The sequence below is a fragment of the Seriola aureovittata genome, chromosome 8 (genome assembly GCF_021018895.1).
Source record: "Seriola aureovittata isolate HTS-2021-v1 ecotype China chromosome 8, ASM2101889v1, whole genome shotgun sequence".
In the NCBI taxonomy this organism is placed as follows: domain Eukaryota; kingdom Metazoa; phylum Chordata; class Actinopteri; order Carangiformes; family Carangidae; genus Seriola; species Seriola aureovittata.
The window spans coordinates 8,259,296-8,285,024 of NC_079371.1; the positions used below are offsets into that span (position 1 = coordinate 8,259,296).

The 25,729-nt window shown below is 40.3% G+C and overlaps 1 protein-coding gene across 2 annotated transcripts in view; it reads right to left on the reverse strand.

The window, feature by feature from the left end:
- The window catches only part of fat2 (FAT atypical cadherin 2), a 104,934-nt gene that overhangs the window by 57,098 nt on the left and 22,107 nt on the right, over window positions 1-25,729 (reverse strand). For both annotated transcript variants that reach the window (XM_056383333.1, XM_056383331.1), the window contains exons 4-12: window positions 21,944-22,002; window positions 20,102-20,413; window positions 18,593-18,800; window positions 10,877-11,016; window positions 10,374-10,436; window positions 8,483-8,695; window positions 7,393-7,603; window positions 2,323-5,990; window positions 1,653-2,049 (exon numbers count right to left, since the gene is read on the reverse strand). In XM_056383333.1, coding sequence (XP_056239308.1) covers window positions 1,653-2,049; window positions 2,323-5,990; window positions 7,393-7,603; window positions 8,483-8,695; window positions 10,374-10,436; window positions 10,877-11,016; window positions 18,593-18,800; window positions 20,102-20,413; window positions 21,944-22,002 — 5,271 coding nt within the window. The remainder of the gene's footprint in view (window positions 1-1,652; window positions 2,050-2,322; window positions 5,991-7,392; window positions 7,604-8,482; window positions 8,696-10,373; window positions 10,437-10,876; window positions 11,017-18,592; window positions 18,801-20,101; window positions 20,414-21,943; window positions 22,003-25,729) is intronic.

Here is a 25,729-nt window from a genome sequence, read left to right on the forward strand (position 1 = left end):
GCACTAAAGTTTAACTGCTATAGACTCTTGAAGGCTAATTCTGAGTTTTCGAACTATAGCTGTACTTGAGTCTATCACATAACAATGATGTAGGGATTCCCCAAACTTTTTACTCTTTGCGTTGTAGAAAAGCCTTTGAAACTTTACTTAGACCATCAAAATAAAACTTCCATAAATGGAAGGTTTAAAATCTACGTGGCTATAGTCGATCCAAGGTTTGGTGCATTTTCATACACACTTTTTAGCAAAAGGTAAAAGAAATAAGGTCAAAAATTGAGGTTATTTCACTACGGTATCGGTACTGGATAAATAAATAAAAAAATATAACTTTTCCCTCATACAAAGTTGCACTGTTTTAGTGTTTGTTCTGAAATTTCTTGCTGTTTTAAAAAAATCTTGCATGATCACTTTATTCACAGTCAGAATAAAATTCAGATTTTGGCCAAAATTTTAAGATAAATGGATGAAATTTTCAATAATTTCAAACACATGTTCATTGTAAGTCAGGGTAATGTCACAATGATGGAAATATTACCATAAATACGGTGGCAAATGTTTACAGTAGTATTCACAGACATGTTAACGTAGATCAAAACTACCACTAAGGAGATCAAGACTTGTAACTGTAATCAGAGGAGGGGTTTATATGGTACAACTTCAAACACATTACCCCCCCCCCCCCATGGTGGTATTTTAAAGCCGACTCTTGTATTACTTTGTGAATTGTGGGGATGTCTTTAAAACAGCAATGAGATCATTGTAAGAAAACTGTGAGAAAAAAACCTGAATATATAACTGAACAATGAAATGGGGGATTTTTGTGCTTAGTCAAAACTTTCTCAAGTGGTTGAGTTGCAAGGGAGAAATTTAGTCCAGACCTCAGTACTTTTAAAACCCTGCCAACGTTCCTGATGAAAAATGACAGCAATGAATTTTGAATTTTGTTGTGTGAGGCAGCCTCATTGTAGACAGACTCCTGAATAAATAAAATCATCACATCAATCATTCTGGTTAAGGGCAACTTTAATGTTTGCTTCTGTTTTTGTTTCTTTTTGACAAGCCAATGTTAGCATCAGACCAACCCTACCATTTATTAATAATTCCAATGCCAATATTCCTGTTATACTTTCCAAAAACAATGTTGTGACAGCAAACTCCTCTAGAAGGGTATGAGTTTAACTGACTGGAGGAAAATAGAAGTTTTGCATTAATTCAAGGCTTTGTTTTTGTTTTTTTTCTTTTGTTTTTTTAGCCGCAGGATATCCAGTTTGTATTCCTGCCTTGTCAGCTTGTCGACCTATGTTTCTTTGTGATTTATCTGTGACTGAGTAATCTAAAATTATGACTGCGCAATTAACAGATATTTCATGTCACCTCATTAATGTCTTGATAAATCCCACAGTGCAGCGAATCTTCAACGGGAAAGTAATTTGGCTGATAAACACAGACACACTCGCTCACTCTCAGATAAGACCACGCAAATATGGTGACGGGCGAGTACACACACACACACACACACACACACACACACACACACACACACACACACACACACCTAGTGACCTGCACAAATGACTTAAAAACAACAACATTCACAGTCTCAAATCCATTGACTCGCACATACTCCTAAACACATATTCAGACAAACACACCTGTGATGTAACATGTCACTAGCCGGTTCTCCAGAGACACATCAGCATCTGTGGTCGTCATGGAGATGATGACTTCACCCGGACTGCTGTTCTCCACCACCGAGCCGCGGTACACTTCGTCTGAGAACTTCGGCGGGTTGTCGTTCTCGTCCGTCACCGTCACCTCCACCAGGACGCTGGATGACAGCTTGTTGTCGCCGCCATGATCTGTAGCGACCACACTGAACCTGTAGACTCTGGTTGCCTCGCAGTCCGTCTCCTGTGCTGTTGTGATCCAGCCGCTCTCGCCATCGATGGAAAACACATTGGTGATGTCGGTCGCGGTGCCGTCAGGCAGTGACTCCAAGCTGTAGGTTACAAGACCATTGGTGTCTGTGTCCGGGTCGTTGGCGGTGACCTGCGGGTCAATATAAACAACGGTTAGTGGTTGCATTTTGACTTGCAAGCAATGTTTACATTTATGTAGCGGTTTACAAGTAAAAGCAGATAAAAACAGCAAATGGCTCCCTTCTTAATCAACTGAATCAACTAATTAATCAATCAACTGTTAATATTGGATTTTATTTAGATAGAACTCCTCCTCAATGTGTATGAAAAAGACTCTTTTAAAAGCCTTTTGCGTTATAACTCACACGGTTAAACTCCGTCTCTAGCCAAATCGATACCTCACCTGAATAACGGTGGTTCCAGCGGGCATGTTCTCAGCCAGGAAGGCCCTGTATGGGCTTGCATCAAACACTGGCTGGTTATCATTCACATCCTGGACCTGGATGCTGACAGACACCAGCGATGCCACGTCGGTCCCGTTGTGGTTCCCCTGGGCAATCACGTCTATCTGGTACCACTTTGTCTTTTCATGGTCGATGGTCTTCTGCAACAGCAGAGTTCCACTTTCTTTGTCCAAGGTGAAAACTTTGTCTTTGTTGCTTTCAACTGTGTTGCCGTTCACCAGGCTGTAAATGAGAGGCATGTCGGAGTCGGCCCTAACAGAGCCTATCTCCGTCCCTATGGGGATGTCCTCAGCAGCTGAGAAGGTGTAGAGGGGCTCTGAGAACTTCGGAAGAGGGACCTCAGGAGGAACCACTTTGACTTGGACTGGGACTGTGGAGTTATAGAACGGGAGGCTACCGTCACGAGCCTTGACTTTGAAGTTGAAGATCTTGTTCTCCATGCCGACAAGACTCTCTTTGACACTCACAACTCCGGTGAAAGGGTTGATCTCGATGATGTCTTCTGTGACTTCTTCGGTTTCGTCTACAGTGTAGGTGACATCGGCATTTTTGCCATCGTCTGCATCGTAAGCCATGATTTGAATGACAGGGGAGCCTTTATTTACAGTGGACTGAATTGAAACCTGGTATTCTGACGCTTTGAACTGAGGTATGTTGTCGTTCTCGTCTGTGAGAATAATTTTGACCGTGCAAAAGGCCACTTTTCCACCGCCATCTTTTGCCATCACTTTAATAGCTATGACTCTCTGGGCTGGGTTTTCTCTGTCCAACGGCTGTGTCGTAACAATCTGCCCATTGTTATTGATAGCAAATTTCTCATCAGCAAGTTTGTTGATGATGGTGTAGTCTACGCTGCCATAGGGCCCATCATCGGGGTCAATGGCAGCTAATCGGATCACGCGAGTTCCTGCTTCTGCATTTTCAGCCAGCTCTGCCTCGTAGATGCTCTGTTTGAAGTACGGACTATGCCTGTTGCTGTTAATCATGTCAATATTGACTGGTGCCGTTTTCTGAAACACCCCATCAGACACAGCCACTGTCAGGTTATAGTAAGGATCCAGATTCCTCTTACAGACGTTAGAAAAAGAGATGATTCCTGAGGATTCGTTGATGTTGAAGTAACGGCCTTCGTTCCCTGACAGGATTTTGTACTTGAGGTTATTCAGGTCGCCAGTGTCGGGATCTGAAGCTTGGATTTTGATGACTATGTGGCCACATTTTGCCATTTCATCCAGTGTGGCTTCATACTGGGAGCTGACAAAATCGGGTGGGTTGTCATTAACATCTGTGACATTTACAAAGACACTGGCTTCACTACTAAGAGGAACAGTGCCGTTATCAGTGGCTTTGATTTTCAAATTAAAGTGCTTTGTGTTTTCATGATCGAGCACCTGTTTTGTGAAAATCAACCCACTCTGAGGGTCAATCTCAAAGAAATCAGTCTCATTCCCCTCTGTTTTCACAATCTTGAAGGTCAAATCTTTATTTCTGCCAGAGTCCCTGTCAGAGGCAGAGAGCTGGATCACTGACGTGCCAACTGGGAGCCCTTCAGGAATGCTCACCCTGTACATTAGCTTCGAGAAAACTGGTGGATTATCATTCACATCCTCCACTTCTATTTCCACTGAGGCCTCGGAGAAAGCTCCGGTCACAGAGTCAGTAGCTCGAACTGTCAACACATGCATGGTCTGACTCTCGTAGTCGAGGGGGTTGGTGACGGTCAGAACGCCTGTTTTGAAATCAATGTGAAAGTGTTTTGAGGCATTTTCCTCTTCAAGATTGTAGATGAGCCGATAGCCTTCTGGATTTCTGGCCTGAACGTGCAAGATGGTGGTGAAGGGAGGGACATTTTCAGGGACTTTCAGCGGATAAAGAAGAGTCTGGAAAACTGGGTTGGTTCGATTCCTCACTTGAATAGTTAGCTGCGCCACTGTGCTGTGAGTGGGCTCACCCTCATCTATAGCCAAGACCGTCAATGCATACTTGTTCAGTGCTTCAAAGTCAAGAGGCCTCTGAAGAGACACGTCGCCTACATCGGGATCTATTCTGAAGAGGTCGTAGTCCTCCTCCAGTGAATACATGATGGATCCATTTTCTCCCAAATCTCTGTCGATGGCAGTTACTTGATACAAAACATCGCCTGGTTCAGAGTCTTCAGATATCATCATTGAAAATGGCAAGTTTAGAAACTGGGGAGAATTGTCATTGACATCATCTATAAAAACCTTGACCTGAGTTGTAGCCGTTCTGGTTGGTGTTCTCATGTCTTGTACCTTCACCACTACATCATACAGGTCCTTTTCCTCTCTGTCAAAAGGGACACCTGTTGTTTCAAGTACGCCTGATGTCTGGGAAATTGCAAACCTCTCCATTGGGTTTACCACAGAATATAAAAGAGGCTCATTTAAATAACAACCTGTAGCTTTTAGAGCCGCCAAAATTTTGACTGTCTTCAGGTTTTCTGTAATACTTGCTGAATACACTTTCTGCTCAAATCCAAGCTCACTTGCTGTTAGGTTTGTTACATTTACCATGACAATAGCTGAGTCTTTGTACAGGCCGTCAGAGGCTTTGACAACCAGTTGATAAAATGGCCTAAATTCAGATACATTGCTCACGCTAATGACTCCAGTACTGGGGTGAATTGAAAAGGCATTGTGAAGATTCCCCTCAGTGATGCTGTATGAGACTGTCGAGTCGGCGTCATGGGCCATGACGCGCACAACCTCTGTATCTCTGACAGTTGGGAAAATGATGGATGGCTCGTACACTGGGGTGGTGAATTGTGGCGGGCAGTCATTCAGGTCCAGGATGTGAACAGTGACCTTGGCAGGCTCTGCTGCATACAGTGATGGTTCCCCTGAGTCCTTTACCTGCACCGTGAAGTGATATTTGGCCCTGGCCTCAAAGTCAACTGGTGAAATTAAAGAGATGGTGCCCATACTTGAGTCGATCTTGAAGACTTTCAGAGCCTCTGGTTCAAGGATCTGATACACCAACATAGAATTAGCATCTCTGTCTGCATCTGAAGCCTGGATGACCAGAGGGGTGTTTCTTTCTCCCATCACCATGCTGTTTATGTGAGATGATTCACTAATTTGTCCCAAGTACTCCCTCTGCTGAAAAACAGGAGCATTGTCATTTTCGTCAATCACGTAGATGTAAACGACAGTCTTGGACGAGGCTCCAGCTGTGGTGGAAGCTGTAACTTTGAGCTTGTAGGAGGCACAGCTCTCAAAATCAAGGTGCTTTTGTGTTGAAATCAGCCCAGTATAGGGGTTTATGTGAAATGTCCCGTTAGGATCGCCACTTTCTATCCCATAATGAAGTGCAGCAGGACTGGAAGCTGAGATGGTGACCACTGGCGTTCTGAAGGTGCTTAATTCACTGATCTCTGCTAAGTATTCGTCCGAAGGGAAGGCAGGTGGGGTTTGGTCGGAAACGCGGATGTGGACATGGATGGAGCAGATGTCACTGCGCTGAGGGAAGCCCTGATCAGTGGCCTTCACTGTCAAGTGGAACTGGTCCTGAGGCTGAAGGTCCAAAGGTTTAGAAACCCTGATGGAGCCCACCTCTGGATCTATGGAGAAGATGTTGTCGATGTTACCTGCAGGGGAGGAAATAATGCGTTACACAAATTAACTACTCAAAAACCATAATCCCGAAGGCAGGGGTCCACTACTTTTCCATTAGATTTCATTAGAAATTCTTTGGATTACATAGGGCTATGATAAAACAATAAAATAATTTAAGGCTAATAATAATTTAATTTAAGGAATGCAATGCTTTCATTGGCATTACATTGTAGGTCAGATAAAACAAGACATTTCATGACATTGTCTTCTGTTCTAGGATACAATGATGAGTAATTTTCACTCTTTTGTGATGTTTTATATACAAAATAATTCATCAGTTAACCGAGAAAATAATCCACAGATTAATAGATAATTAAAAAAATGTGTTAGTTGCCGCCCAGGAATGAGAGAGATTGGAAGACACTGCTACCGGCTAAAAAAAATTGTCCTTCACAAAATAGCTCATAAAACCACAGCAACATGTCATCTTTATAATTCGGTTTTTGTATGGATTTAACAAATGAGATATAACATATTAATTAGTCAGCTTTAGGTGTTATCCGTTTCCCCCTGTTTCTGGGATTTGTGCGAAGCTAAATAAATTGGCTGTTGGCTCCAGCTTTGTATTTAACCAAAAATGAAAATGATATTTATCTTCTCAGCTAACTCACTGGTTTTCAATATCAATCTGTGTCAAGATTTTTATAGATAAAAGTGCCATTGATTTGATCAGCTTTATTCTGTCTACTGCATTTCAACAAGAGACACAGCTCTGAAAACAGCTACATTTATCTCACACTATTCACCATTTTTTCTCTGGTTTTAAGAAAGAAAAGTCTTACCGGTTGAATCTGAGACGGCATTAGTTATTAAGATGGATGTTCTTTGCTGTATAAAACACTGAGCGGGCATAATGTGTTCCTCTAGAGCAGCTGGTGCTGTGCGCCTCTGCCACACCACGCGCCAATTTTCCAACCGCTTTGATCATACATGATCAGCAATATCCCCTGGATAAATCCTACACTACTGCAAGAGAATGCAAGTTGCATGCCTCAGCCATTCTCTTAGAAGGTCAAGATGTTTCAGCTCGGTGTGAGAAGCAGAGAGAGGCAATGAAGTGATGGAGGCGAACGGAGGACTGGGACCACAAGGTTGATATTCAAATCCCAAAACAGAAATCATGGCAGGGAAGGTAATTGAGATAAACTCTGCCCTTTCTCAGGTATCATTATCGTGCCCTTCAACCCGCTCCTTCAGTGGAGCCAGGTTGACATTAGAAGGCTGTGGTTGTCGGTGGCGGATCCCAGTGGTCACCATTAGAAAATAGTTAGCAGCTCCCAGGTGTGAATATTTGTGTGGATGAATGTGAAGCAGAGTGAAGCTGAAAATGAGCAGGCATAAATAGAAGATAGAAATAACCCCTTTGCTGCTCACCGGAGTGAAGAGAGTAGCTGATGTCGGCATTGCTGCCCATGTCCTTGTCCAGCGCCTTGACCTGGACAACCTCGGAGCCTGTAGGAGCCAGGTTGGAGATGCTGGCCTCATACCGAGGGCTGAGGAAAGATGGTGAGTGGTCGTTACAGTCCTCCACATGAACCACCACCTTCACAAAGTTCCTCTTCACAGGGATCTCCTGGTCACGCACCTGAGGAGGAGTGAGGAAAAGTGTTTGTGTCTGTGGTGGTAAGAGACTGTTAGGGCTGTTATAGTAACAACTGCTGGACAAAAATAATGAAAAATATGATAAAATAATGAATACACCACCATTGCTTTTTGATACATGCATTTTATTTGTTGTTACGCTGTATGAGTGAAGAGATTATTTCTCAAGCTTTTTTCCTGGTCTTTTTGACTTGTCTCCTCTTTTTAGGTGCATTATGAACGATCAAAAGTTTTTTTAATGTCTGTTCTCTCTGGTAAATTGATTTAATCTAAGGTCAAATAAAGTTTAATTTATTTACAGAGCACGTTTAAATGCAGCAGTGTCGTGATTTTGAACTTTTCAAGTATACTTCAGTCTTGACATAAGACTTAATATCATGTTTCTTTATAGGGTGAAGATTTCTTCAGCTAAATAAATAAACAAACCATTTAAAAGCCGTTTAATTAAAAAAAAGGAGAAAGGCTATTTTTCTTGCATCATGAAAAGTTGACAGCAATGGTAATGTTGACCAAGTGCTTTCACAGAAAAATAAAAAAAATATAATAAGATAAATTAAAAAAAACTATACTATTAAATAAATAAGTAATTATAATAAATCACTACAGAATAATGCAAGACAAAGATTTTGTAAAGCAGTTTGAGCTGTATTTCATATATTGCTATGATTTTTTAATTCTAAAAGAAATGAAAATTGGATTTCTACAATTGTGTGACAACTGGAAAAACTCAATCCACTGAGGAAGATCATGTGATACGGTGGAAAGCTCCTGAAGAGCTACTAGAACAAGAACTTGCTTGTGTACATTACAGGTATCTTCATAAGACTCAGTTCTACTGTATTGTGCATCACTGTGTCGTTACCATCACGATCAGAGTATGAACGGAGATCATCTCGTAGTCGAGCTCCTCCGTCATCACCAGGACTCCACTCTTTGGGTCCAGGTGGAAGAACTTGGTGCTGTCTGGATGGAGGCTGCTGTGGATGGAGTACACCAGCTTACTGTTGGTGTCAGCATCCTGAGCGCTGATCTGCAGGATGTCCTTCCACGGGGAGGTATCCTCAGGAACCCTCACCTTAAATTACACAGGAACAGATGAGGAAATAGGTTTTAAAAAGTTTTATTACAGGATAATAAAACAGAACAAACGACCGGGTTTGAGAAATAGATATGAAACTGAATTTTTTAACTTTTACATTTCAATTTGAAGACAATTTTTTTTTATTCATAACAGTGGTTGGACTGAAGACAGAAACATTTTGAGGACAAGAAACTGTTCTGTAAGAGCAGAGACGAGACCAAAGAGGTTGTTGATTATTGTGATTAAGAAAAAATACAGTGATGCAGAAGCCTTATACTGTCTGATGGACATCCTAATAATCACAGTAAAGAATGGTGGCAGGAGATTTTAACAGTCTCTCAACATTTAAAGTTATATATTTTTTAAATAAATCTGCAACTAGTTCCTTGGTTACCACAAGTACCACCCAGAAATTAATAAAGCATGGCTAATTAAGTCTTAATGGGAATTATCAATATAGCCAGACAGGATCAAGATTAGGAGTTAGAGTCTAACTATCTGATATACAAGTTAAAGAAACCAAACAGACTTTAGGCAAGTGGCTAGGCTAAGAAAAATAACATTTTTAATACTAAAGATTTAAATAATTAAAAATAACCAAATCTTATCTGGTAAAATTCAAAAAGAGAGAGTTTCTTGTATGTTTCTGAAACTGGGGGGCATAAAGCCATCACAGGAGGGGCATATTAAATTGAATGATTATGAGCAACACTATGACCACTCAGCGTGACTTTAGTAGTATGGTGTATTGTAAGATGGTGTGAAGTATAAGACGGACAGACTTTTGTCAGGGAAGAAAAGACAGTCAGGACACTTTAAAACCTTAAGAACCCACAATTTGCATCAAAAATCATACTCCTGTTAAATCTGAACACAAAGACACAATACACATAATTTCAGATCCAGTTTGATTTACACTGTTTTAGGATATCATCATCTCCAAAGTCCACTGCCATAAATCCTGAGAGTCATCACGTTTTTAAGCTTTCTACAGTATCAAAGGAATGCAGTGAGAACTGTTTGTACATCCATGTGTACACTGCAAACAGGAACCGCTAATACCTAATTCAGCGCACTTTTAAATGTTGCCAACTTGCCAAAATGTAAACAAATATAAGCTAAAAAAAAACATAAGGCTAAAGTTGTAGCAAACGGCTATGTCACTGACCACATGGTCATGTTTTACTTCCTGTTTACGTCTCCCAATGGTCGCAAATTGTGGGAAATGGATCAGGATTATCCCCCAAATAGAGCTAATGAAAAGAAAGAGAGAAAGAACAAGTGATGCTCGTCCAAGCCACATCTAAAATATGACAAATCTTACGTTGCTCTCAGGTTTACTGTTAAAATTATTTTTTTGTTTCCACTGGGGGACATGGCAAGGACAAGTTTTGAGAAATCCTGGCATAATCTTTGATGAAAAGTTGGTTTGTTTAGACAGCTTTGCTGTAAATAGCCCCTACAAGCAGCTTGTTTAAGGCTTTCACTCTTGTGATTATAGAGGGACAAAAGTACTCAGCTGCTTTTCACACCTGGCTGCTTCTCTGACATACAGTTAATTACCTGTAAAGAATGTCGTCTTAGGTAATCTGGCTGTAATAACCCACCTGTAAACTCTGCTCAAAATTCTGTATTCAAATGACAATCTACTGGATCTCTCCTCAATTCTCACCTCGTACAGTGGCTTCAGGAAGACCGGACGGTGTTCGTTCATGTCCACCACGCGGATGTAGGCCTGCAGTTTTGAGACGGAACACACAGGGTTTGAGAAAATAGATGCTCAGCATGAGAGACATTAAATATGGAAGGTGGTTCTTCAAAGCTGCTTTACATGTAGCACCTGATCCGCTGCTGCCTGCAGGAATTAAGATTAGATTCTAAACCAGAGATTTTCAAAATCAAATGAGAACATAAATAAAGTTGTTGGATGTTTTCTGTTTAATGCAGCTGGTTCAGCTCAGTGGGTTTATTAGGACAGTGACTTTGAGGTGTCATCACTCGTTCACTTCAGGTTCAGGCTGCACCCCCAATAAGCCGACTGTAAATACAGGATCAGGAAACAAGGATGGTCTGGTTCAAACCCAAGAAGTCTAAAGTTAGTTAGTCTAAATAAAGGCCTTTATTTACAGGGTCAGATTTAACAAGTACATATGTTTTTTTATGCTTTTTTCTCACCTGAGTGGTGGCGCTGTGGTGTCCGTCGCTGACCCGCACTGTCAGGTTGTAGTTGGAGCGGCGAGCTGCATCGAGCCGGCGGGCAATCGAAATGGTTCCACTATTCCTCTGGATGTCAAAGTCTTTTTCCTCATCACCACCTGAGACACAGAAGATGAGGAGAACAGACAGGTAGGTAGAAATAAAAAAAGAAGTTCATTCAATCTGCTGCTGAGGCTACAGTATGTGGGGTTATGGATCCGACCGTGTCCAGCTGTCAGATGTAATATCTCAGATGATATGTCAGACTCTGCAGGCCTGATTTTGACTGGTTGCAGCAATGATGCATCTTGGCATCATCCTCTAGCATATGAAGACTCACTGTGATTTCCCTGTGGGGGGCACTATTATTAATGATTCACTTTCTAACTTTGAAATGTCGAAACTTCTTCAGCGTCAGTCCCAGGTGGAGGAAATATTTACAGATCATGCCTTTAAATTATTTCTCTGACTACATGTTCCAGCTTTTTCAACTCTTTATGGTTATTTGTAAATATAAATATGTACTGCAGCAAAATGCAAATGTCCTGTTAAATTGGTTTTTGGAGTTTTTTTAATTTTTCCTTATTGGAATTAAGGGTCTAAGGACAGAGGCTGTCCTGTGATGTAAAATAAATAAAACTGACTTCACAAATAAAAAATCTCACTCTGGCTTGAATAACAGAAACTGACTTCTGAAAATGTGCATTTTGTTAAAATGTTAAGAGTTTTTCTGATAAATTCATGCTGTTAAAGTTATTGAATTAAAATAGAACAACAAAGAGAGAGAGGGAGAGTAAAATAGATTTTCTTTGCTTCACATGAATCCATCCATCACAGCAGGACATTTTGATGGCCTCTTATTTACAGACTGAGCTGAGAAACCAACTGAGACACTCAGACGCTCCATAATAGCAGCTACACCCGCCGACTGTTTACTTCTCCATCTGATTTCAAAAGTTTATGTTTAACCTTGACTTCTGTTTTCTGTCCTAGTGCCAAACATAGTGGTGGACGACAAAGTGAGGAAATTAATAAATGTTAATCAATGAATATGATCTGATCTATCTTGAAATATGATCCAGGAAATCCAGTTTAACTAACAGAATGAATGAATGAATTTTTATGATTGTGTCATGCATATAAATATGCACAGCCAACAGTGGCCTAGAGGACACCAGAAATCCATTCATGACAGGACCAAAGTGCACAATATACTTTTCCAGCAACAGAGAAAAGTCCAAAAACGGAAACATTTTTTTTTTCTACATTTTATTTTTTAGATCAATGTTTTAAAAGGCTCATCAGGCAGGATTTCATCACGATTTATCACGGCGGCATCCATAAGTCACAACGATCGCATGGTAAATATGGAAGACTTTAAGGGTACTCACTGTGTATTCTGGAAAGAAAATGAATAAAATTCCCTCTAAATCATGAAATGAAAACTGAGCTCTGAGTTGCCTTGTTGCTTACAGCTTCTTGTTTTTGCCAACATTGGGTGTCTTGTTTATATGGATTAATGTTCTCATAGTCATTTTATTAATATACTCTATTTATCCTGATGTATCTGATCATTTAGTGACTGAAATCATGATTGGTTTTTTTTCTTCCTTACATCATCTAATTGAATCATCAACATCTAAATGAGTCATACTGTACTTTAGAGTCCATCTGGTTCTCTCTCTCTCTCTCTCTCTCTCTCTCTCTCTCTCTCTCTCTCTCTCTCTCTCTCTCTCTCTCTCTCTCTCTCTCTCTCTCTCTCTCTCTCTCTCTCTCTCTCTCTCTCTCTCTCTCTCTTCTCTCTCTCTCTCTCTCTCTCTCTCTCTCTGCAGGTTACATGTATTACGCGAGAAAGGTAAACCTCATGCCTGCTCAGCCAGATGGTGTTTATTAAGATTTCCACCTTGCAAAGGGCCGAACACACACAAACACACACATATATATGTTTCTATTATGTGATGGTTGAGGCCACTGGTTTTTTAGTAAATAGTATTTATTCGAAAAGTGCTATGACGCTTTACAAATTTCTCTAATTTTCTGCCTCTAGTTGTTTTCCCTTGTTGTCTTTCCTTTTCTTACATTATACATGAATACAAACCCACTCTCATCTTTTCTGTTTGTTCCCAATCAATAGATAGTCAGGTCATCCAGAGGTCTATATCTGTTAGTCACGCCTTAATGACTGAGCTGTAACACTGCACACTAACCAGCCACACTGACAAGTCTATTTAAACGATTAGATTTCCATATCCCTGGACTGACTTCCTGTAAGAACCACGTCAGCACCCAGGAAGCCTTTCATGAGAACAAAAACAACCTAATCGGCTTCAGCATTGCACATCTCCGGCTCTGCTGGACATCATGAGACACAGGAAAAGGGGAATTTCACTGAAATTGTTATCCATCCGTCAGGTGTGAGGAGCTGGTTGTATTAGGTGGACACAAACACTACTGGCTTGTCCATCTTTCTTATTATGTCTTTCTGCAAAGTGAGTTTTAGAGGCAGCGTGATGGCATACAAGGTCAGCGGAAATAATACTCTGATATGAAAATCTCTGAGGATTTATGAATCTATTTTTTAAATGTATAGGTAAAAGGGGAAAACTTGGGGAACAAAGAGCATGCATTTTGTAATGAGGAGTTTTGCTGAGCCTTCTGGAAGAGCCCAGGCTGGGCTGAAACTGCTGCTGTAAAACCCAGTGAGACCTACATTATAATGCGCTACAGAAATAAGCTTGACTCGGCTTGTATGAATTATATTTTCTTTTTCCATTATGGAGGATCAGTACAGGAACTGATCGAAACAATGTGTTGTTCCTTGATCCTCAAAGGATCAAACTCAGGCAGTGCATCAGAATAACTGATCAGTTAAGACGGCAGCAAACGTTCCCCTTCAGGGCAAGTCGAGCAGGTTAAGCTGAAACGACCACAAAACAGATGTCCTTTTTTACTTCCGCCAGTAATTGCTTGGAGGCATAATAGAAGGAGCTTTAACTCCTCAACTTGTCCTGTGTCTGCCTCAGGGTCTCCCCTCCAGGTACTGGACCTGCCTCAGAAGCTGTGCTCAGGAGTACAAGAGTACCTGAGCACCTGTTCACCTCACCCTGCACACGCAGAATGAGGTCAACTTTCCTGCTGAGAGAATCATCTTCTCCGATTCGATCTGCAGATGTATTATTTGAGTCACTGCTCAGAGGTTGTGACAACATGGTGAGGGTCAGAGATGAAGATCGATTCTTTCCTTTGACTCTTGCTGTGCGATGTTGCTGCAATAACTTCTGCCAAAGTGTGACAAACAGTCAAACTTCCTGGAATTAGCACAAACTATAAATACAATTTATGCTCCACCACCATAAATGGACCATAGAAATGCTTTTCAGCTATTCATCAGTAGAACTAGACCCAATTAGTCAGATATCTCAAATTATCCAATCAATTTTGATAACTGATTAATCACTGATTAATCATTGATCATCTGTTATGGAAAAATATCAAATATTCTCTGACTCCAACTTCTTGAATGGGCACATTGGATATTCATACCAAAACCAGTCAGTCAATCTATCAACAGAAAAAAGCCTTAGTCAAAATTTTGGATTATATCTCATCAAATTTGGTTTAGATAAAAGCTGCAAATTATAAGATTAAAGGTTTGGGTCATAGTGAACTTAATTTTTTTTTTTCTCTCAAATTATAACAGTTGTCCTCAATGTTTCTGGCTTGCGACCTTTTAAAATGATCCAAATTCAACTCCTCGACTCCTCATCAAGGTCATCTTTGTGAGCTATGAGCATTTTCAAACTGGTCATTTTAATCACTTTAAGATGCCTGAAGAAGTTAAACTATCCTGTATTCCAAAAGAAAAAAAGAGAAAGAGGAAAAGCTTTCAACCCAATCTCACATTATTCATCACTGAATCTATCAGTTTTCTCTGCTAATGAAGGACATGACAGGCGGTTGAAAGCCCTGAAAAAGTCAAAATTCAGTCAGACTACTATTTCCAAGATGAGGAACTTTTGCGCAAAAAAGAAAAACCTCCTGAATTTACCTAGTAATATTATTATGTTACTTTATCACCATATTGCCCACCTGTTGGACCTTAAACTGAAATCCCACCGTTTACTCAAAAGGAAAAGATTTTATATTTTTCATGTAAGTAGTTTTCATTCTCATTGTGTATCTATCACAAGCTATCAGGAAACCCTGCTGGATTCAGACCCCGAGCCTGAACTCCTCTTCTCAGAGCAGATGCTTAACCATCCCCTGCAGGGGACAAACCTCGTCCTCCAGCAGAGAGCCGCGGCCTGGGACCTGCAGGTGCTGACCCTCATCCTGACCACATTACACCCAGCTGGGACCCGCTCCAGCACACAGATCCGAGATCGCAGTCCAGTGAAGCCGGAGGGACGCTGCATCCATCCACAAACGGCTATCAAGTAGCAGCCCTCGCCTGCTACTTGATATCCTGTCGCTGATTTTGTGCTTCCACTCTCAATGCAGCGTGTTGTTTTTGTGCAGATTCACAGGAGGTGTTGGAATTATTCTGACAGCATGGGAAGTCTTAATTTGTCTCTCTGAGTTATCTCATGGACAAAGAGCGTCGATAGGCATCTGGTTTGTGCTGCTGGAGAGGGGGGGAGGTAAAACAGGATGACTAAAATCTGATCATATCTGCATGGGAGAGGGGTCCTGTGACACAACAGCCCTCATCTGCCAAGGCTGTGATTAGGGTCAGTGATACCCAACTGTGGAGCAGACCGGGGTGGAAGAAAATAGAATAAAATAGAATAAAAACATGGCCGTCTGTCTCCAGTTTCTTCATAAGGTGAAAAAGGCTTAAAAATTAGGTTGGTGCTTTAGGTTTTTCATAAGCACAGTCTAGAGAAGAGAAGAAGACGACGGGTTGATCTGAAGGTTGACAAGCCATCAGTGATAATTACCAAGTTATGCTTGCAGACCACACAGGGAGAAAAACGCTGCACAATTATCAGACACTACAACAAACACTTCAGCTCTAACTGACTGAACACAGAGCTGTCAACCAAGGAATAAATAACACCGCACAGAGGGGGAAACAGATGACGTACGTTTAGCAAGAACAGCTTGGAGGTACTTGTAAATATAAATCATATCGTCTTTTTTACTTAACTACATTTATCCTGTGGCTGCAGCTGCTAATTGTTCTGCAGATAAAGTTTGCTTGGACAGAACATTGGATAGTATCTTGAAATGTTACGTAACTCTGCTTGGAAAACTACTTGGACCGGCAACCACAATCTGTTTTCTCCTCATGTTTTCACATTAAAATCATTTTGAAAACTTTATTTACGAGGCATATGCTTACAATGACAAGACAACGAACAGTGCGTCTGTCTGCTCAGGTCAATCAGGAACCTTCGCTTCGTGACATAACCGTGTTTCCACCGCAGGAACTTTCCCAGGAACCAGGAACCTTTTAAAGGAACTATGTGCGTTTCCACTGCAGGAACCAGGGTCTAAATTTAGTTCAGAGGTAATTGATCGACCCCAAAAATGTCCCTGGTCAGGGGGTAGTACTTGCCAAAGGTTCAGGAACTTTGGGAGGTGTGGTCTGCAATGCTGAACATTTCTGACTGGTCGAGTACTCGCTGCATTTTATTTCACCCTGAATGTCAACAGACATCCGGTGGCAGCAGCTATGAGACAACTGAACGTCCCCTCAGGGATGCAGAGAGAGTCTGTTGTGTTCTGTTGAGTTCTGGCATGGATCAGGCTTGGCACAGAAAAGCAAACAGGAGGAACCTCGGACTTTCTCTGCACATGCTGCCCCGCCTGGCAGGAAACGGCCTGGCAAACCCCAGTGTGTTTTCCTGCGAGGCTCAAATGGGGACAAGACAAACTACACCTCTGGCGTCAGAGCGCTGATTTCCACTTAAGTTACAGAAACGTTTTCATGTGTTTTATTTTTCAGAGAGCCCTCTGACAGTGACAAGTCTTTCTCATAGTGTTCAGGGCTGAGAGAAGCAAGAATGGAGGGAAAAGGATAAAGAGGACAAGAGGGGAGAGGAGGAAGAAGGAGGAATGGCCATTGTCCCTCCTGCAGTGATCTGGCAGGTGATGAGAGGAGGAACACTGCTGATTTATCCTCGCAGAGAGAAAACGTCCTGCTGATACCACTGACACCAAGACCTTTTTTTCCTCTCCTCCTCCCCCTTTTCCCTCGCTTCATCCATCACTCCAGGAACACTTAAGCCTGTGTGGTGGCATGATTGTGTTATTTATCTAGCTTTTGTTTGTTTCTATCATTATATATAATACTATGCGTACTAAGCATATGTCAAAGAATTCGATTATTATACATATTTATACACTATAAAAGCAAAATTGTGAAAGTTTTAATCATCAGGAAACAGTTTATTCACTGTTTTATGTCCTTGGTTTTTTCTTTTTTTCTTCTTTTGTCTATGTTCATGTGCATGTATGTGCATGAACGTGGGGGTATACTTGGATATGTAGGGTGAATGGGGTCAGTCAAAGTCAACAGTCACACCCCGCTTCTGTTAAGCCTTAGACTGCTTTATGTCAAAAATCTGTCTTGCAAACTGTCTTTTCTATGGATTAAACGATCCATTACCATTCCAACAGAACATTTCAAAGCCCATTGTAAAGCAGAACTTTTTACACCAAATTTTCTCTCATGGTCGCCATCGTTTTGTTTCTAACAATAAGCTAGAAAAGACAAATTGCCAGCCAGCTGACACTGTAGCCCAGAGGATTGGGCTTCTTGAGCCCTGACCTGATTCTCTCAGGCAGCACAGGGAGGCAACAGCAGGTTTAGCTAACAAACACAAAGTGAGGTGATCTAAAGAACCAGGAACACAGCACTTGTCACAAGTTTTAGCAAACTAGTTAAAACTGTTCCAGGAAACAACTAAGTGAAGTTTAAGAGGCTGATTGACAAAAAGTGGAGTTGCTCAAAGAAATAAATTGCAGCACTTCATTACAGAAAGACCCCTGGAAACACTGAAATTCACAGACTGATGCTATGTGACAGTAAAAACATCAGAGAGTACATTTTCTTCCTTTAACTCACACTCATATTGTTTATCTCCACCCTGCTCAGCCTCTATTATCACTCACTGTTGCAGGACTTTGCTGACCTTTAGAAAATAACTTGTCTCCAGTTTATATGGAGACTCATAAGGATGGATGATGGTTATAACCCCGCTGTATTCTCCAGTGTGAGCTGACGCTTTACAAGTCAGCACTTTGGTGTAAGTGGCAATATGGTAAATGTCAGATATCATTTACTAATATGTTGTGCTGTTTGCCTTGGCTGCAGGAGTCAGACAGAAGCAGAGATGATCTATGAGAAATTATTATTCTGTGACGACTGAGTTCTGATTTTAGGTCGATTTTTCTGTTTTGTTTTCTGCCCTTTCTTGTCAAATTGAGCGTATTATGGGAATAAATATTAATATATTTTTTATCCATCGTTTGCTTCTTCGCTTCTTTCAGAGATCATTACCCTCATTTGTGTGATGCTTGTTTGAAGTTTATTCTGTTTTTCTCGCCACACCTGCACAGCAAACAGCTTCTGATCAATACTCAGCTCAATACACGCCAGGGAGTGTGTGTGTGTGTGTGTGTGTGTGTGTGTGTGTGTGTGTGTGTGTGTGTGTGTGTGTGTGTGTGTGTGTGTGTATTTTCCCTCACCTATGATATCAAACCAACTCAGCCGATGAGTCTCCGTCATGATGATTCCCACCATGTAAGTGACAGGCTCCGTTTCCATGACGGCAAAAGTGAAGTGGGGCTCGTCAAATGTGATTGGCTCAGCAGAGGGGGGTGGGTGGCCCATCCACTCGATGTCGAGTCGAGCCGTAGATGATTGTGACGGGCTGCCCTGGTCTGTGGCTTTAATCTGGAAATTCAAATGGAAATTTAATTAACATTTCTGAAAAATAATTGTTTGGACCATGGATGTATTTTGAGAAGAGCTGAAATGATTAATCGATTAGTTGATCAAAAAGACTATTTTGATAATTGATTAGTTGTTTAATTTTTCAAGCAAAGATGCCAGACATGTTCTGATTCCAGCTTCTTCTTCATCATAATGTATATGACAGTAAATGAAATATCTTCAGGTGTAGAAGTGTAAAATATTACATCTGAAGACGTTACCTTAGATTCTGGGTTAAGTGAGGATTGTCATTTTTAATACTTTTTGATATTTCAAAGATGAAATGTTTAATCGATTAATTAAGAAACGGACACAAAGAAGTTTTTAAATAAAATTTTTACCCATTCATCAAAATGGATAAACTAATTTGTCTTATTATGATAATTATAATGAGTTATAGATATTATTTACAAACTGAAAACGAAAATAACGGCACATTATTCATGATGTTGTTAAACTGTAAAGGGTAAGGTTGGCAATATATTACTATGTTTTATATTTATTTCAGATATGCCGGCAAATCACAATTCCCATAAAGTGATCCTATGAACTAATATATCTCATTCCTCTGAGCGCCATTGTTTCCAAAAAACTATTAGAAACACATCAATGATCACTGTTCTGCTGCCCAAAATATGGAGTAATGTGGAGTAATCCACTGCTGATTTACGTCTTCAGTACCAACCAGTGTCACAGACAAACTGGAGAAGTGTGAAAGTATTGATGGACGGACTCAAACCCTGTTGGTTTTGTTCTTTTCATGGGATTCGTTCACAAAGAAAACATGGAAAAACACCTGCTTTATCTGTAAATATGCTCAACATGGAGAGAAAGAAACTTTCTCAGAGGAGGAGAAAAAAAACAGTCTTTTGATGTTTCTGAAATCCTACAGAGCCTTTCTGTAGCTGATTAACCTGCTGGCTTCAGCAATACAGAGTGATGACAAGGACTGAGAACATATTCACTGGTCCCAGAGCAGGTGTTAGTGAAGTGCCTTTCAGCGCATTAAGCACGGGTAATTTAGCCTCTTTAGCAGTGTTGGTGGGCACGGTCAAGGCTTTAAAGTCTCCACACCTTCCACAGAGACACGTTAATGAAGCACAACTCTTCAGACAAAGTATTTACTTCAAGCGTGTTGAAATACAAACTCTCTTGATGAAAGACAAAAGGCACAAAAGTGTTTATTAGATCTGGCTTCAGTTTGCTTGACCTCAGTGTAAAAAGTAGACAACTATTACCTGTCAATACTTCCAGACACCTACCGTGAGAATACTGTAGTTCCCAGGCCAGAAATCACCGTGTGATGTCACCACGCCTGTCACTGGGTCGATCTCAAAACGCTCATCCGTGTTGTCTTGGAGCTTGTAGGTTACAACAGCATTTGAGCCCTCATCATCGTCACGGGCGACCATCCTGCAGACCTCCTGTTTACCCGCCTGGTGGTGCTGTTCGGGAAGCCTGACGTGGAAAAGTTTGTCTGTGAACTTTGGTCGCTTGTCGTTGGCGTCCAGAACTCGGATCACAACGGTGGCGGTGGAGCGCAAAGACGGAGATCCATTATCTGAAACGATTACCTGAGAATTCAAAAGAAGAGGGTCAATATCATAATAATTAGATTCTCTGTTAAGAAAAAATAAATTAAAAAAGGACTGTGAGAGATTTTCTGTGGTATTAATGGGCAAACTACATATTGCTGCTTAGGCAAGATTCATTTGATTGACTGGAACCTTGTAATTTACCCAGAAATTACTGCTGTTTTTCCGACTCTACCTGTAGAACACAAAAGTTGCTCCTGCTAAGGAAAGAGGATAATAAGTTTTGTTTAATGATGTTTTGAGATATTCTCTGTTAAGATTTTTTCTGCATCTGCAAACAGTGGGGGTGAACGCAAATTCATATATGGTTCAAAATGCTGGGAATTAGGGCTGCAGTGATTAGTCCATTAATTAATAAGTTGATCGACACAACATTAATCATTAACTATTTGTCAAGGGTTTTGAGGTAAGTAGGACCCAAATGCAGCCAAAACTTGGGGAACGGTGCAGACAGGTTTATTAACCAAAATAACAGACATGAACAGACGACGTGAACAAACCCTGAACTAAACAGACGAACCGACACGGACAAAGGGAAGCACAAAGACTATATGGACAAGGGAGGCAAGGGTGATTGAACACAGGTGAAACACATTAGGGCGGGGCAGACAATCACCACACAGACACAGGACCAAGACAGGAAGCAAAACACTGACACAAGGAAACCAATTACAAAATAAAACAGGAAGTGCAAAAAGTCCAAACAAAACTAACAAAAGGTGTCTGCCATAGCAAACCATGACACTATTTTAATAACAGACGAAACATTTCAGTCACTTTAAGCAAAAAGGCCAAATATTCTCTGGTTGCAGGTTCTCAGATATGAGGATTTGCTGCTTTTCTTTGTCACATGACAGGAAATTAAAACTCTTAAGTGTTTTGACTGTAGGTCGACATCAACTGCAGGCTCTGAGAAAATGTAAATGACTTTTTTTCTGAATGTTTCTAGCATTTTTATGGTCATTTTATATTAGTAATATTAAGATTACCCGTTAATGAAATCATAGTCATGATATTCTGTCCATACTTTAATTAATAACTAATTTTAAACTCAATCCACTGAGGAAAAAAAAATCAGGAAACAACTACTAAGTGAACCTAGAGAGTGTGAGATAAAACTCAAGAATAAACCTTCATGCACTTTACTCTCAACACAGACAAGATGAATATTACATGGTAAATTCATGTCATTTTCATTGGGATTTAAACTGACTTTATATTTTATTTGCCAAAATATTGCTGCATAGCCCAATGAGGGCAGTTTTTAAGGGTTCCTTTAAAGCCTTTTTTCCTTTATGTTCTATATTCTTGTTTTAACTCAAACTATTGTTATAAAAAAGTATGAAACACAAACATATCAATTTGTCTTTAGCAGCCTGAAACATGTGTATTGTTAAGGATTTAGTGATACTCTGAGCCCCTGGTGCATTATAGAACAGCAGGATTTGTTTTTCCCTGTTTTAGCTTCAATCCGAAGGGAAGTCGAAATGTTGTTTATAAGAGTCTCACCTCGATACTGTGCTCAGATTTATCCTCCCGATCCAAGGTTGAGAGAGTGCTGATAACACCTGTTCGCACACACACACGCACGCACATGCACACACACACGCACGCACGCACACACACACGGACAGAAAGAAAGAATCAAAGCTGTTAGTGTGTGAAGTGAGAGAGCTAATTACACCTAAACAAATAAACATAGACAGAAGTGTTACTGCTTCTGTTATTGTAGGTGTGTGTGTGTGTGTGTGTGTGTGTGTGTCTGTAGCAACAGTGTTGATCACACCTAAGCAAATACGTTTAGGTCTGTTGATGTTGTTTCTGCTGTTGTTATTGTTGTTTCCGCTGGTTTGTTTGTGTGTGTTTATGTATGTCCACCTTTTAAAAGCACGTCCTCCTGTGTGTGTACAGTGCGAGTGTGTGTACATCAGTGTTTTCATGAGTCTGTTCATAATATAACTGTATATACTACAAACTAGATAATATCAGCACACAGCAGATTACGACTATTCAGAAGACTTGATCATGTCAATAAATTTCCACATATTCCTGATCAAACAAAACTATATAAACTACCATTTTTGACACTTTAGTGGATCTGTTGAAATGTTCTTACTTTATAAAATAAAAATGAGGAACATGTCTGATTAAAGTTCAAAACTGCCATTTTAAAGTTTTGCTTCTCACTGTCCCTGTGGTGTTTACTTGAGAGCGGGATAAGATGAAATAAGCCTGGAGAGGAAATAAGGGGAAATTATCGTCACAGCCATTCACAGATTCTTTATGACTGACCACATCTGCCACTGATACGGGCTTATTAGAGCCCACAGCGCCTGACACACCAAAATAAATACAGGCTGTTCAATTGGCGGCTGACTCAGCGTTCGTGTCTGTATCTCTAACAGTTTGCTTGTTCCTGCTATAAGACATAAATTATGTGGCTCAGCAGGTTATCCAGACACATTTGGCTGCTGCAGAGCTGTTCACTGGGAAATCTGAACTTTTCAGATTTCACTTTAGGCTCAGAAAGTTAAAACATTTTGAAAACTAGCAGCTAACAACTAGGAGTTGGATGTATTCTACATATTCAACATGTTTTATTGCTTAACATCTGGATTTGTACACTGATGTAAATTGCAATATTCCTATTAGATTTACTGACCAATCAGCTGTTAGGCTCTTCTTTAGTTGAAGAATTTTCACGAGTAGACAAATATATATATTTCTTCTTCTTTTTTGTTTTTAATTAGGAGAGCAATGGTCATTAGCAGGAAATGATGGGCATCTCTGGCATCACAATTATATCCACAAATATGCCATAATTAAATATATTAATGCAAAAACTGCAGAATAACACTGGAGACAGAATAAACCAGTTGATTAGTAAAAAAAAATAATAAATTCATTAAATATTTTCTGCTGCAGAAGCTTAGTATTCAAAGCTGCCACTTTTTCATATTCTGTTTAATTTTGCTTCGACATTTTTCTTTTTTTCTCCAGAAGCAGTGAGTCAGTTTCCCCATTGTGCTGATGAGAGTTTCTTTTGACCTCATCTCACCCAATCTAAATAAATTAAGTGAAGTGTTTTAGGGCTGCTATTAGCTCTAATAGGGACAGCAGAGACACGCTGGCAGGGGAGGGCTGCCAATATTGCTGGGGGGATAATAATGGGGGTCAGACTGTGGAGGAGTGTGTGAAATGATTATGGATCCTGCTATTGTTCATGGTTTTATGACAACCTGACACTTTTCAGCTTGTGCAGATTTTGAGAGGATTTTGTAGTGACAACAGGAGCAACAGAATCATTATAGTGCCTTTGTGCAACTTCCTGCCGTCACACACATGAAAATCTGCTTTAATCGACTGTCACCTCATAAAGAAATGTAAGAAAAGTAAAGTACATATTCACAAGTTTTATCAAAATTGTACAAGGTCATTATGAAAAATCATCTGCATTGCGGGCAAAACGGTTTATATATTTAAATATAATCTTAAAACGCACTTGTTTACCTTGACTTTTGATTAAATAATGACTATAAAGCATTTTTCTTTTTAATTTTTTTCTTTTGACTTTAATATATTTAATGTATCATTTCATCATCATTTGATTTTTTTGGTGAGCATTAGTCTCTCACTGTCAAGGCAAGGCAGCTTTATTTACTAAGAACTTTTCAAACAGGCAATTTCAGATAATGTTATACGATCTGACAATAACTTCACTAGAAACAAACTCAGGTCCTTAAGGTGCCAGTATGCTTCTTCAGACGTTTTTGTAGGTTGGTCAAATATCTTACCAGTCAGAACTGGGAAAGTCTGTGTAAGACCCACCTCAAGCTGTGATTGGCCAGGTGCAAACAACAGCTTCCTGCATTCACAATGTTTTATTATCTATGGGCTGTTTATTCCTATTCCTATTATCTCTTGTGCCAAGAGGTACGTGGTAATTTTGTAATTCCTTCCTTCCCGCCTTCTTCCCGCACCATCAAATGTAGCTACAACAAATTTTGTCAAGACAATTGAGTTTGATCAAAAAGGCTTCGATCAGGGTGAAGGTTTAATGAAGGTGGTGCTAACAGGTCACCATTTCCCCCAGAAAACTTTCTCTATAATAAGTAGCTGGAAGTACTTGGATGAACAGAGATGAGCAGGGAACCTCCAAAAGAAAAACATGTCATCTGCAGAGTTAGGGTCTGATATACTTCATGGATGCGAACTATTGACAACATTTTTGTGACATGAACTGTCGTAGCAATGCGGACACGAAAGCATAATTACAGCTTCATGTTGAGCTTCTTTATGTCATAAATTTTAATTACAAGTAGTTCAAAGATAAGTATTATTATAATATCAGTGCCAGAGCCTGACAGAAAAAGTATGAAGACTGCCAGGTAGATCAACAGAACTGAATATTTCTGTATAAACTAAAGGAATAAGTTGAAAGGAAACAAGTTTTTTTCTTAATTTTAATTAATACAACGTGTGCATCCATATTATCTACAGAATATTCTGAGCACTGGAGTCACTCAAGTTTTGAGGAATTTAAGTAGAAAATGTTAAGACGTTAGGACTCTGTGCAAGAGGCGATTTAGGAATTGTTCTTTGTAGACAGAGTTTGGGGTCGTAAGTGGAGTGAAAGACCCTGCTGAGGGTCGTTGAGTCCTTTTTACAACAGTGCAAACAAGCCCCGCTGGGAGGGCATCATTAGGACAGGTGGGACACATTAGAAAGTGTGTTTTTGTCATTAGCGTAGACATGGGAATCAGGGGTAAAGCCTCGTCTCTCCCTTGTCGCCTGTTTTCACTCAGCCATGCTGGACGGCTGTCAAAACCACGTGAAGATAAACAGTGTTGTCTGGCAATGCTGAGGCCCGGTTTGTTTGCTTCCTTGTCTTTCTCTCTGGATTCACTTCCAGTCTACAACTCCCTTCCCATCATTGCTTTTTTTTTTTTTTAACTTTTTTAACGCTGCCTTTATTTCACTCGGTGAGCTCTGTCACATTTTCGAGGGAGACATCTTAAATTACACACTGGCATTCACAAGCAACTAAATCTGTGAGGGAGGGGGAGGAAAACTAAGACTCCTAGGAAAAGAAAAACCGTTCAAGATATCAAGATTGCAAGGAAAGAGTCAAAATTCAGTTGAGTTGGTTTAGAAGGGGAATTTCTTTCTTGAACTAAAAATGCAGTAGCACTTTGTCAATAACAAATGTATGCAAATGAAATTGTGTGGGTAAACCAGCCCCTGAAAAGAGCAGCAAACGGCCCAGTTCATTACTAATTGCAGGAGCAGGCAGTT